At 37.0% G+C, this 13,506-nt stretch overlaps 1 protein-coding gene across 17 annotated transcripts in view; it reads left to right on the top strand.

Annotated features, from left to right (window-relative positions):
* The window catches only part of LOC126268161 (glucose transporter type 1), a 1,240,707-nt gene that overhangs the window by 1,108,356 nt on the left and 118,845 nt on the right, over window positions 1-13,506 (top strand). For 14 of the 17 annotated variants that reach the window (XR_007549106.1, XM_049973736.1, XM_049973724.1 and 11 more), the window contains one exon: window positions 235-459. Coding sequence is in view for 16 of the 17 variants with exons in the window: in XM_049973736.1 (XP_049829693.1) it covers window positions 235-459 (225 nt within the window). In the remaining variant the exon portion in view is untranslated. The remainder of the gene's footprint in view (window positions 1-234; window positions 460-13,506) is intronic. The other 3 variants (XM_049973729.1, XM_049973725.1, XM_049973735.1) reach the window with 1 other exon arrangement.

Here is a 13,506-nt window from a genome sequence, read left to right as displayed (position 1 = left end):
TGCATGATGCTTCTTTTGCAGCCCTCCCTTTTTTTGTTATCAGAAAACTTTCCTGATACAATTTGAAGGAGAAGTTGAATTTGCTGACCATTTATGTGTAAAAATTGTTTAGCAATGAAGAAACATTCTCCAGCATGTTCCTCTGGATGCCTGCATAATTTTTCTTGAGTTTAACTATTTTAGCTCTCCTTCACCTGTATCAGGAAAGAAGAACAGGGTACCAACGCCTGATAGGAGTTTTTTGGGTATGTGCAGGAAATGATAGACTGGATGTCGTACCTATCTGTTGTATCAACACTGAGTTTTGTGGTCTTCTTTGCTGTCGGCCCTGGCTCCATACCATGGATGATTACAGCTGAGCTCTTTTCGCAAGGACCACGGCCTGCTGCCATGTCCATAGCAGTCTTAATTAATTGGATTGCAAACTTCCTTGTTGGCATAGGCTTCCCCAGCATGCAGGTTAGTTTCTACATACCATATGACAGAAGTACACATATGTTTAATACAAAAATAGAATATTTAAAAGTGATTGTTGACTGGTCTAATATTTTCTGCATATGGAGTCTGTGTCTTACCTAGGAAAATATTTTCATTTGTTAATAAACTATAATTCTTCATTTCTATAACAAATTATTCAAATTTTGGTAACATAGAATATTCTAAAGATGATGTGATAAAAATAAACAGTGTACTCTGTCTGGGGCATAATCTGTTGCTGAGAACAACATTTCTGGAAGAAGCTGAAATTTATGTATTTTGATGTGTCTACAGTTGATGAATGATAAATCGGTCAAATGGTGCTTCTACATTATTTATATATATGTTTGTAGTTCTGTGATTTTTTGTTTTTTGTTTTTTTTCAGGTTACTGTAATCAACTAACTTTATCTAAAAGAAAGAATAAACATAAATGACCATAACCAACCATTCACTTGCAAGTGACTGTTGTTATATTCATGAAATCATGGCAGTGATTCAGTCCCATAACAAAGAATCTTAATCACTCCCAAGCAGCAATTAGCCAACCTTCAGAAATTTTCTTTTAACATGCTACATAACATGACACTAATATTTTCATACATGATTATGTTCTTGTGCAATTTGTTGTTGGTAATACATACAAGTGGAAGTGGAACTTCTACACTTAGAAGATAAAAGAAGTGCATAGTTTCATAGTAGTACTGGTTTTTGTAGAGGTATATACAAGTTCAGTACATGATATTCAGAAGGTATGTTCCACTGGCAATTAAAAATGATGGAAATGTACTGCAAACTGAGGTTCTGTCTTTAAATCTCCTAATGATTTTGCTTGTATTGATAATAAATTATTAACTGCTTGTTTGACAACAAGAAACGTTCTCAAGTCAAAGAAAAAAAGATAAAAAGCAGATGGGATAAGGTCAAAATTAGAAGAGAATGGGGAAAGATTTTTCAGCAAAATTCCGTAATGAGTCATAGACCTACAGCCAGTAACTACTGCATCCTACATGCTTCTGAATATGCTTACTGTAGTCATGTCTTGGCTGGCCTCTACAGTTTTTACCCCCACACATCCGTCAAATACTAAATTGGTGATCTCTTGATGTCTCAGAATGTGTCGTTTCATTCCTTGGTCAAGTTGCGCCACAAATTTCTTTTCTCCCCAGTTCTGTTCAGTAGCTTCTCATTATTTATGTGATCTACCCATCTAATCTTAAACATTCTTCTGTAGCACCACATTTTGCACGTTTCTATTCTCATTTTGTCTAAACTGTTTGTTATCCATGTTTCACTTCCATAGATGACTACATTCCAGACAAATACTTCAGAAAAGACTTCCTAACACTTAAATCTATATTCAGTGTTAACAGATTTCTCTTATTCAGAAATGCCTATCTTGCCATTGCCAGTCTACATTTTATATCCTCTCTATCTTGGCAATCGTTAGGTATTTTACTGTCCACATAGGAAAACTAATCTACTACTTTAAGTATGTTGTTTCCTAATTCAATTTTGTAGCATCACCTTACTTAATTCGACCACATTCCATTATCCTTGTTTTGCATGTGTTGATATTCATCTTATACCTACTTTTCAAGACACTGTTCATTCCATTAAACTGCTCATTCAAGTCCTCTGCTTTCCCTGATGGAACTACAATGTCATCGGCAAATCTCAAAGTTTTTATTCCCCCCCCCCCCCTGAACTTTAATTCCTACTCCATCTTTTTCTTAGGTTTTGCTTTACTGCTTGATCAGCATACAGAATGAATAATGTCGGGGACTGTCTCACTCTCTTCTAAACCATTGCTTTCTGTTCATGCCCTCGACTCATTTCTGCCATCTAATTGCTGGACAAGTTGTAAATGACCTTTCGCTCCCTGTATATTACCACTGCTACCTTAGAATTTCAAAGAGAGTATTCCAGTCAACATTGTCAAAAGTGTTACCTAAGTCTGCAAAAGTTATAAATGTAGGTTTGCCTTTCCTTAACCTATGTTCTAAGATAAGTGGTAGTATCAGTACTTCCTTGCTGTTCCTACATTTCTCCGGAATCCAAACTGATCTTTCCTGAGCTTGGCTTCTATCAGTTTTTCCTTTCTTCTGTAAGGAATTTGTGTTAGTATTTTGCTCAACCATGAGATATTAAACTGATAGTTTGGTAGTTTTCGCACCTGTCAGCACCTGCTTTATTTGGAACTGGGATTATTCCAGTCTTCTTGAGGACTAATTTGATAAGCAGGTCAAAATATTTTATTCAGTTGCTTAGTGACCATACTGGTACCAAAATGGAAGATGACAGAAATCAAGGGTGACATGTAATTTCATCTCCAGAGACTGTTTTACTGTGGAAGATCAAAATATGGTTCTTCCATTCCATTACCACATTATTGCCAAAATGACAAATCCTGGGATAAGTGATTGCAGAACAGAAAAGCAACTACTGTCATTTTGTAGTGGAAAGGCATCTGGATCAGATGAGACATATGTAATATTTCAGAGACATTATGCTAAAGAACTTGCTCTCCCTTCTAGCTGTAGTTTTATCATAGGTCACTGGCAGAACAGCGAGTATCCAGTGAATGGAAAAAGTGCAAGTCAGTCCAAATTTCAAGGAGGACTGTAGGACAGATGTACACTATTACAGGCATATATATCTTGAAAAACTTGTCCTGATCTATCTACTTACATACTCCATGCGCCATACATGTATGGAGCATGACTGAGCCTGCCATGTACCACTACTAGCAATTTCCTTTCCAAATCAACTTGCGAATACAGCAAGGGAAAAAGACTGTCTGTGTGCCTCCATAGAGGCCCTAATTTAGAATTGCCCTGCAGTAAGCTTACAATGACGGTTCTCCAAATTTTCTCAATAGTGTTCTTCAAAACGAAAGTCACCCTGCCTCCAGATATTCCCATTTTAGCATTCCTAAATTCCTGAAAGTTGTTCAAACCTACCAGTGACAAATCAAGCAGCCTGCCACTGAATTGCTCAGATATTGTCCTTCGTTCTGATCAGTTGTGGATCCAAAACACTCAAGCAATACTCAAGAATAGGTCACAATAGCATCCTGTATGAGGTCCCTTTTACAGATGAACCACAGTTTCCCAATAAACCAAAGTTGAGCCTTCCCTATCACAGTGCTCGTATGGCCATTCCATTTCATATAACTTTGTGAAGTTACGCCCAGATAAGGGCGATAAGTGGCAGGCTGCCATAGGAAGGGGATTCGAATGGGTAAAGGTCCGTTGACAAATGCATCTGTGGCGAGAATGATTTCGAAGTTCGAAGCCACGGGTTGTTTAGACGATAGACCCCATAGTGGCTGACCGAGCACAAGGCGTAATGCTGCTGAGACAGTTCAGGAAGAAATGGAGCCTGTAGCTGGCTTGTCTGTGCCTGGGGAAGTCAACACTCATGCAGTCGCACGTCACACCAGCATTCCATACACTACTGTTTGGTTGGCACTGAGGCGTACCCTCCAATGCTATGCGTACAAAATCCATCGGCATCATGAACTGTTACCTGGTGATTTAGTGAAGCGGAGGGCATTTGCGATGTGGGCGTTTCAAAAGATGGCGGAAGATGACGATTGTTTGAGTAACGTATTGTGGACTGACAAAGCTCATTTCACACTCCGAGGGTCTGTCAATGCCCACAACTGCAGAATTTGGGCTACCGAAAATCCTAGAAATGTTGTGGAAACTCCATTGCACGACGAGAAAGTCACAGTATGGGTTGGATTTACCACATCTACCGTTATCGGGCCTTTTTTCTTCGAGGAAATTCATGATTCTGGTTTTGTAACTGCTACTGTGATGGCTTAGAGGTACGCCGATATGTTACAGAATCGCATCATCCCCAGCCTGGCTGATAAACACCTGCTGGAACATACGATGTTTATGCAGGATGGCGCTCCACCCCATATTGCTAGACGCGTGAAAGATCTCTTGCGCACGTTGTTTGGTGATGATCGTATGCTCAGCCGCCACTTTCGTCATGCTTGGCCTTCCAAGTCCCTAGACCTCAGTCCATGCAATTGTTGGCTTTGGGGTTACCTGAAGTCGCAAGTGAATTATGATCGACCAACATCTCTAGGGATGGTGAAAGAAAACATCCAACGCCAATGCCTCACCGTAACTCCGGACATGCTTCAGTGCTGTTCACAACATTTTTCCTCGACTACAGCTATTGTTGAGGAATTATGGTGGAGATATTGAGCATTTCCTGTAAAGAACATCATCTTTGCTTTGTCTTACTTTGTTATGCTAATTATTGCTATTCAGATCAGATGAAGCGCCATCAGTTGGACATTTTTTTGAACTTTTGTATTTTTTGGTTCTAATAAAATCCCATGTCATTCCAAGCATGTGTGTCAATTTGTACCTCTCTATCTACATTATTATGTGATTTATTCAGTTTTCAGATTTATACTGACTTTTTGATCACCCGGTATATTTCCAGATTCACTGAAAGTAAGTAAAGTGAAGCTAATATTTAAGAAAGGGAACAGGGATGAATTAGGAAATTACAGGCCAATATCATTGATCTCAACATTTGCTAAAATCTATGAAATGATAACAAAGAGTAGAATTGTAAGCTTTATAACAAAGTGCAGTATACTGCATTCATCACAACATGGTTTCAGAGAAGGGAAGTCATCAAAAACAGCATCAACATATATAATTGAGCACATTCTTAATTTACTTCACAGGAAACAAAAGACTTATGGGATTTTTATGGTCCTATCTAAGGCATTTGATTGTGTGAACCACTCAAAATTAATGATGAAATTATATCAGTATGGAATTAGATGAAAATGATACGACATACTTAAATCATACATTGCAAATAGGAAACAATGCATGGAAATCAGAAATACTAGTGGGGGAAATACAATAAATTACAGATCAGAATTGCAAACAGTTAAACACGGTGTGCTGCAAGGGTTGGTGCTAGGGCCAATACTATTTATATTCTATGTAAATAACTTCCCTAGCTATACACCTCAACAGGAAAGGGAAGGGTAAACTGGCTGGGCTGATAGCAGGAAATTTAAAGGGGGGAGGAACTACATCTCATGGTGGAAACTCTTTTTTAGTGTAAGATCAGTGTCCAGTGGGAAACTCAGCCAGGCAAGTACTAAAGATGTTAAAAAAGTTCAAGATACTCACAAAAGTAAAGTGAAAAATAATGTTAGTATATTTCATCAAAATATTGGGGGATTGAAGAATAAAAGTACTAAAGATGTTAAAAAAGTTCAAGATACTCACAAAAGTAAAGTGAAAAATACTGTTAGTATATTTCATCAAAATATTGGGGGCTTGAAGAATAAAATTGATGAGCTTCTGCTTTGTTTAGAAGATATAGAAACCAAGAATGTAATAGATATACTATGCCTGTCTGAGCATCACATTGTCACTGATATGCAAAAGGTTAGCATCAATGGGTACAAATTAGCTGCACATGTAAGTAGAGATAATATGATGAGAGGAGGAGTTGCCATATATGTCAAAAGCTTCCACAGTGCAAAAAATTTAGAAACTAAAAAATTTTGTGTAGAGCAACATATGGAAGCATGTGCCACTGAACTTAAACTAAAGGATGGCACTTTCATAATTGTAACAGTGTATAGGTCCCCCTCAGGGAATTTCCAGCTATTTCTGGAAAACTTGGATGCTTTGTTGTGCTATCTGTCAGACAGGGGGAAGCAAATTATCATTTGTGGGGATTTCAATGTTGATTCCCTGAAAGAGTGTAATAGGAAGAATGACCTTTTAGTATTACTCAGTTCTTTCAATTTGAGCTCCGTCATTGATTTTCCTACTCGGATAACAAAGAACAGCAGTACATTGATAGATAACTTTTTTATAGACCAAGATAAGTTTAGGGACATAAATGCTTATCCTGTTGAGAATCGTCTTTCAGATCATAGTGCACAGCTTGTTACAGTACATGACATAGCTCCATGCAGTATAATAAATCAGACTTTCAAAGCAGTGCGTTCAATTAACAATATAAATATTGCAAACTTTAGGGAAAGCCTACAGCAGCTAGACTGGGATGAAGTGTATAAGGAACCCGATGCAAACTTGAAATATAACTTATTTCACAATACATTTTTAAGGGTATTTGAAAATTGTTTTCCCAAGAAAATAGTTAAACATAATTCCAAGAAAACATATAAAAAACCTTGGCTAACTAAAGGAATAAGAATATCTTGCAACCGCAAAAGAGAACTGTATCTAACAGCAAGATGGAGTACTGACCCCGAAATTGTTCAATATTATAAAAACTATTGTGCGGTACTAAGAAAAGTTATTAAAAAGTCCAGAAGCATGTGTATCATGTCTGAGATCAGTAACTCTGATAATAAAATTAAAGCAATTTGGAATATTATTGAAAGGGAAACAGGGCAACCAAGAGCACAGGAAGACTTTAGTGCAATAAAATTGAATGACAAGTGCACTAACAAACAATCAGAAATTGAAAATATTTTGAATAATCATTTTTTAAATGTTGTGGAGAAAATAGGATCTAGATCTTCACTAGAAGAGGCAAGGCTATTAATAGAAGAGGCCATACCTGCACAGTTTGAAACAGCTGTAATTCCACCAACCTCTCCCTCTGAAATCAGTAAAATAATAAACTCACTGAAAAGTAAAAGCTCTTACGGAATTGATGGCATTTCCAGCAAAGTACTTAAAGCTTGTTCCCCACAGATAAGTAGAATTCTCAGCCACGTATGTAATAGCTCTTTGGAGCAGGGTGTTTTCCCTGATAGACTGAAATATGCCATTGTAAAACCATTGCATAAAAAGGGGGATACGTCGGATGTCAGCAACTACCGCCCAATCTCTCTTCTGACAGCTCTATCAAAAATTTTTGAGAAAGTAATGTATTCAAGAGTAGCCTCCCATATTTGTAAAAATAAAGTACTAACAAAATGTCAGTTTGGTTTTCAGAAAGGCTTTTCAACAGAAAATGCTATATATGCTTTCACTGATCAAATATTAAATGCTCTGAATAACCGGACATCACCCATTGGTATTTTTTGTGATCTCTCAAAGGCCTTTGATTGTGGAAATCATGGAATTCTTTTAGATAAGCTAAATCATTATGGTTTGAGTGGGGCAGTGCACAAATGGTTTAATTCATACTTAACTGGAAGAATGCAGAAAGTTGAAATAAGTGGTTCGTGTAATGTTAAAACAGTTGATTCCTCAAACTGGGGTGCTATCAAGCACGGGGTCCCACAGGGTTCGGTCTTAGGTCCTTTACTGTTCTTGATATACATTAATGACTTACCATTCTACATTGATGAAGATGCAAAGTTAGTTCTTTTTGCTGATGATACAAGTATAGTAATAACATCCAAAAACCAAGAACTAAGTGATGTAATTGTAAATGATGTTTTTCACAAAATTATTAAGTGGTTCTCAGCAAACGGACTCTCTTTAAATTTTGATAAAACACAGTATATACAGTTCCGTACAGTAAATGGCACAACTCCAGTAATAAATATAGAATTTGAACAGAAGTCTGTAGCTAAGGTAGAATTTTCAAAATTTTTAGGTGTGTCCATTGATGAGAGGTTAAACTGGAAGCAACACATTGATGGTCTGCTGAAACGTCTGAGTTCAGCTACGTATGCTATTAGGGTTATTGCAAATTTTGGTGATAAGAATCTCAGTAAATTAGCTTACTATGCCTACTTTCATTCACTGCTTTCGTATGGCATCATATTCTGGGGTAATTCATCGTTGAGTAGAAAAGTATTCATTGCACAAAAACGTGTAATCAGAATAATTGCTGGAGCCCACCCACGGTCATCCTGCAGACATCTATTTAAGGATCTAGGGATCCTCACAGTAACCTCACAGTATATATATTCCCTTATGAAATTTGTTGATAATAATCCAACCCAATTCAAAAGTAATAGCAGTGTGCATACCTATAACACCAGGAGAAAGGATGATCTTCACTATGCAGGGTTAAATCTGACTTTGGCACAGAAAGGGGTAAATTATGCTGCGACAAAAGTTTTTGGGCACCTACCAAACAGCATCAAAAGCCTGACAGATAGCCAACTAACATTTAAAAATAAATTAAAAGAATTTCTAGATGACAACTCCTTCTACTCATTGGCTGAATTTTTAGATATAAAGTAAGTATAAAAAAAAAATTAAAAAAATAAAAAAAAAACTTAATCATTAGTGTCATGCAATATTTTGTGTAATGTAATTTCTTGTACAGACATCTTTTATTAACCTGACACGTTCCACATCATTACGAAGTGTCGTATTCATGATCTATGGAACAAGTATTAATCTAATCTAATCTAATCTAATCTAATCTCTAATCTATAAATCAGAAACTTATAATGTATGCCAATGACACAACAATCAATTGCACATCTGACACAAAGGAGGAGCTTGAGAAGGAAGCACTCCTGAATTTCAAAAATGCAAATAAATATTTAACACAAAACAACCTGTTTATGAATCAGTCTAAAACAATGAATTTAGTATTTCATACCAAGCACAGTGAAAATTATAATATAAATGTTAATATAAATGGAAAGACTATTAAAGAAGTAACCAGCACAAACTTTCTAGGAACTATAATAGACATACATTTGGCATGGGGGGAGCATATAGATGCACTGTGTAAAAGATAAACAAACAGATCTTCTTCATGCATAAAACAGTTTTGATTGTGGATCATAAAGTCCTCAGATCAATGTATTATGGACTTGTCTTCCCACATTTGTCTTATTCAGTTCATATATGGGGAAGTGCACAACCTGGCTACTTAAAAAGAATATTCACAATTCAGAAAAGGGCAGTGAGATGCATTGCAAAACTACCACCCAGACAGACCTGTAGGCAAGCTTGTGTAAACTATAATATTACGACAGTATTTTCACTGTACATATACCAAAGCATAATGGCAGTAAGGTCAAGCGAAAAACACCTCCTAAATAAAGTAGTACACAAACACAGTACAAGAGGAAATGAAAATTACTACATGATAAACAGAAATCTAAAACTGTCTATGACTGCCCCTGAAGAAGCAGGCAAAAGGTTTTTTAATAAACTCCCCAAAATCATTAAAAAAAGGAACAGACCTAAAATGTTTAAAAAATCATTTGAAACTATATCTCTCAGAGAAATGTATATACAGTTTGAGTGAATAGTAAGATGGTGTTTAAATATGTTATATCATTACTGAAATGTATCTTTAAAAATTATCATTTATGTATGTTATTTGGATTTGTGTGTATATATAATGTGAAACATGTAATACCTTTGTATGCTTATAGACTATTTCTGTTTAATTATTTGTTTCATTTATATATAATGAAATCAAGTTTGATGTTAATAGCCTATTGTATGACATGCCCAATACTCTCAGCTGGATTTTCAGCTGGAGTCCATTGGCAAAGAATAAATAAGTAAATAAATAAATACTTCCTCTTGCATTTCCATAATATTGCTCTCGAGTGCATCTCCCTTCTATAGACCCTCTACATACACCTTCCACCTTTCTGCTTTCCCTTCTTTGTTCAGGACTGGATTTCCATCTGAGCTCTTGATATTCATACAGGTGGTTCTCTTTTCTCCAAATGTCTCTAATTTTCCTGTAGGCAATTTCTATCTTAGCCCTAGTGATATATGCTTCTACATCCTTACATTAGTTTTCTAGCTTTTCCTGTTTAGTCATTTTGCACTTCCTGTCAATCTCATTTTTTAGTCATTTGTGTTCCCTTTTGCCTGCTTCTTTTACTGCATTTTTATATTTTGTCCCTTCATCAATTAAATTCAATATCTCTTGTGTTACCCAAGGATTTCTACTAGCCCTTGTCTCTCTACCTATTTGATCCTCTGCTGCCTTCACTATTTCATCTCTCAAAGCTACCCATTCTTCATCTATATTCCTTTCCCCTGTTCTTGTCAGTTGTTTCCTAATGCTCCCCCTGGATACCTCTACAACCTCTGGTTGTTTCAGTTTATTAGGTAGCATCTCCTTCAATTCCTGCATTTTTGCTGTTTCTTGCACACCACAAATTATACATTGAAAACTGTAACAGCTTAACGAAACTATTGTGTGGATTCCATTGAAATATGGATGAAGTGGAATGTTTACTCTTACATAGTGCTGAAAAGGGAACGAATGTTTATTGTACAACTGTGATGTGATGGAACACTGTGTCAGTGATACTAATACAATTGCAAAGTAAACTGAATATATCAGAATTATGTAAGAGTTTATAAAAAGTTTCTTTGCATCTACATCTGTAAAAAATTACTATAACAACTGCAATAGATAAGCCAGCATGACACACTCTGTGACGCAACAAGAAAAATAGTTCTTAGTGTATACAATAGTGTTGTCATGTGGATCACATCATGCTGGACAATGAAGGTACCACAATCAAGAAAAATATGTGTTATGCATATACATTAATGTAATACTGTAACGTGTAGCTACATATATGACATCTTTTAATGCATATGTAAGATACATATAGGTGTGATGACATAAACAGAACTGTTCATGCCAACTGTTATCCCACATATAAATACAAGGCATGTCCAGAAAGTAAGTATCGTGTCATTCTACCTCCTCTGAAGCACTAGTGTTTCAGTTCTGCACATTCACACTCATCTCAATGGTTCATTGTCTTTCCACTAGTGCCATTACAGTCAGATTGTGTTGTGTTCACATTTGGTAGTGATCATTCAAAATGTGTCAGACAATTCCTGAGCCTGCTGAATGTAAAATGCATTCTGTAATACAGTTTTTGAATCCAAAGAATGTTAAACCAGCTGAAATTAATCATCAGCTTGTAGAGATGTGTGGTGAAACTGCAATGACTGATGTGCTGGTGAGTGTGTTTCTGATACAGTTCAATGCTGGATGAACCATTGTTCATGATAAAGCATGGGATGGACAGTCTTCTATTGTCAATTATGATTTGGCTAAGAAAGTTTTCTGAAGTGAACATTACACAATAAAACTGGTTTGTGATGAGTTTCCACAAATTTCAAAAACTGTTTTGCATGAGATTACCACAAAAAGCTTAAATTTTCACAAATTGTGTTCCCCTTGTGTTGTAAAAATGCTGATGGATGTGCAAAAAACAAAGCAACATTTCTTACACAGTACAGGGATGAGGGAGGTGAATTCTTAAGGAGAACTGTAACTTGGTGATGAAACTTGGGTTTGTCATTCCCTTCAGGGGGAGGAGGGAAACCAGTCAATGGAGTGGAAGCTCTCACGATTCCCCGATTCCCCCCCCCCCCCCTCTCCCTCCCAAGAACAATAATTCAAAACAACTTTGTCAGCACAAAAAAATCATATACACTATGTTCTGGTACAGCTAGCACATTCTGCTTGTTGAGTTTCTTTGCAGACTTTAACCCATCAATGCAGCTCACACAAAACTTTATTAACCAATTCAGTTGAGAGCAGTTTAGTCATCTGCTGTACAGCCTTGGCCTAACATCTTATGGCTAATACTTGTTCCTCAACTTGGAGTGTGATTTTTGGAGCAAGACACTTTGACAGTGGTGATGATACAAAAAACTCTGGTCAGCAGTGGCTGTCTTCACTGGTGGCATTGTTCTATGAAGGGAGCGTAGAAAAGTTGGCCTCCTGCTATGACAAATGTCTGAACAATGGTGCCACCTACATAGAAAAATTATTTACAAAGTGCTTTCTTTGTAAAAAAAAAAATATTTTGGTTTGTGAAAATTGTTAAGTTTTTTCTCCAAAATAGTACTTACTTTCTGGACATGTCCCATATCTAAGTAGTTATCATACAAACCATTTTATCACTGATAACTGTATTATCACATTTCCACACATTCACTTATGACAAATAGGTGGCTTGTGACAATGGGCAAACCCCAGAACTAATCAGACAGTAAATAAACAGAAGATTTGGTATTAAAATGTCTTTTCTGTGCTTTCTTTGTTTTTCACACAGTGAATGCTACATTACCATCAGTCTTCTAACTTTTTGATGAGTCCATTATCTTTCTGTCATGAAACACTGCTTTCTGGTGGCATCCCCTTTTCTTCTTTCATTCTTTGCACTGAGTTTCACAGCCAACAAATCATTACCAGAGGTGAAAGAAGCAAGCGACAGATTCTGAGACCAGTTTAAATTTAAACAATGAACCTCCTGATATGTAGTTCGTTACACACTTAACTACCAAACCACACTAGGTAAGAAATGTCGTATCCTCAACTTCGAAACAAGTATTGCATTACTCATACAACCTATGCATTTATCCTATTCAGAAAATTGAATCTAATGGCGCATTCCCCAGCAGATGATGCAGGTGTTACCCCTGCCTCCAAACAGCACCTGCCGTTTACTACTGCAGTCCAGTCATGGGCATTTTGTATCCTGAAAAAGTTGAGGACATGTGTCAAAGTAGCCATGTTATATACCACCTGTGTTACAGTTACTGTGCAGCATTCTGCATCGCTTTGACAATTAACCAGCTATCTGACTGTAAAAATTACTGTGGCTATCTGATTGCAGCTCTTGTAGTTGCTAAATACGCTGTGATGTACAGTGGTTTTAACAGCTTCTTCAGTACCAAAGCCACGTGGATCCCTGTGTCACTTCCATCCATGTTCTCTTCAAACACACCTTATATTCTCACAATCCTCCCATTCAAATATATGCTTATCACCATCCTTCTGAGGGGGTCACTTTCCACTTCATTCTTCCCTAATCCCACAATGTACTCCATCCCCTCCCCTCCCCTCCCCTCCCCTCCCATCCCCTTTTGGCCCCCTTCTCCCTCCTCCTCTCTCTCTCTCTCTCTCTCTCTCTCTCTCTCTCTCTCTCTCTCTCTCTCTCTCTCTCTCTCTTTCTTACTCTCTCTTATCATGTTCCTCTCCCTCAATTGTTCAACTATGACTACTTTATTCAGTCCTCATTTTGCTGTGGCCACTGAAAGCCTCTTCCCTTCCCCTCTGAGGACTTAAATTGTCTCCCTAT

This window comes from Schistocerca gregaria, chromosome 4 (assembly GCF_023897955.1).
Source record: "Schistocerca gregaria isolate iqSchGreg1 chromosome 4, iqSchGreg1.2, whole genome shotgun sequence".
NCBI classification, from domain to species: Eukaryota; Metazoa; Arthropoda; class Insecta; order Orthoptera; family Acrididae; genus Schistocerca; species Schistocerca gregaria.
The sequence above is the reverse complement of the archived record's forward strand: the minus strand, read 5'-3'. Positions and strand labels throughout refer to the sequence as shown.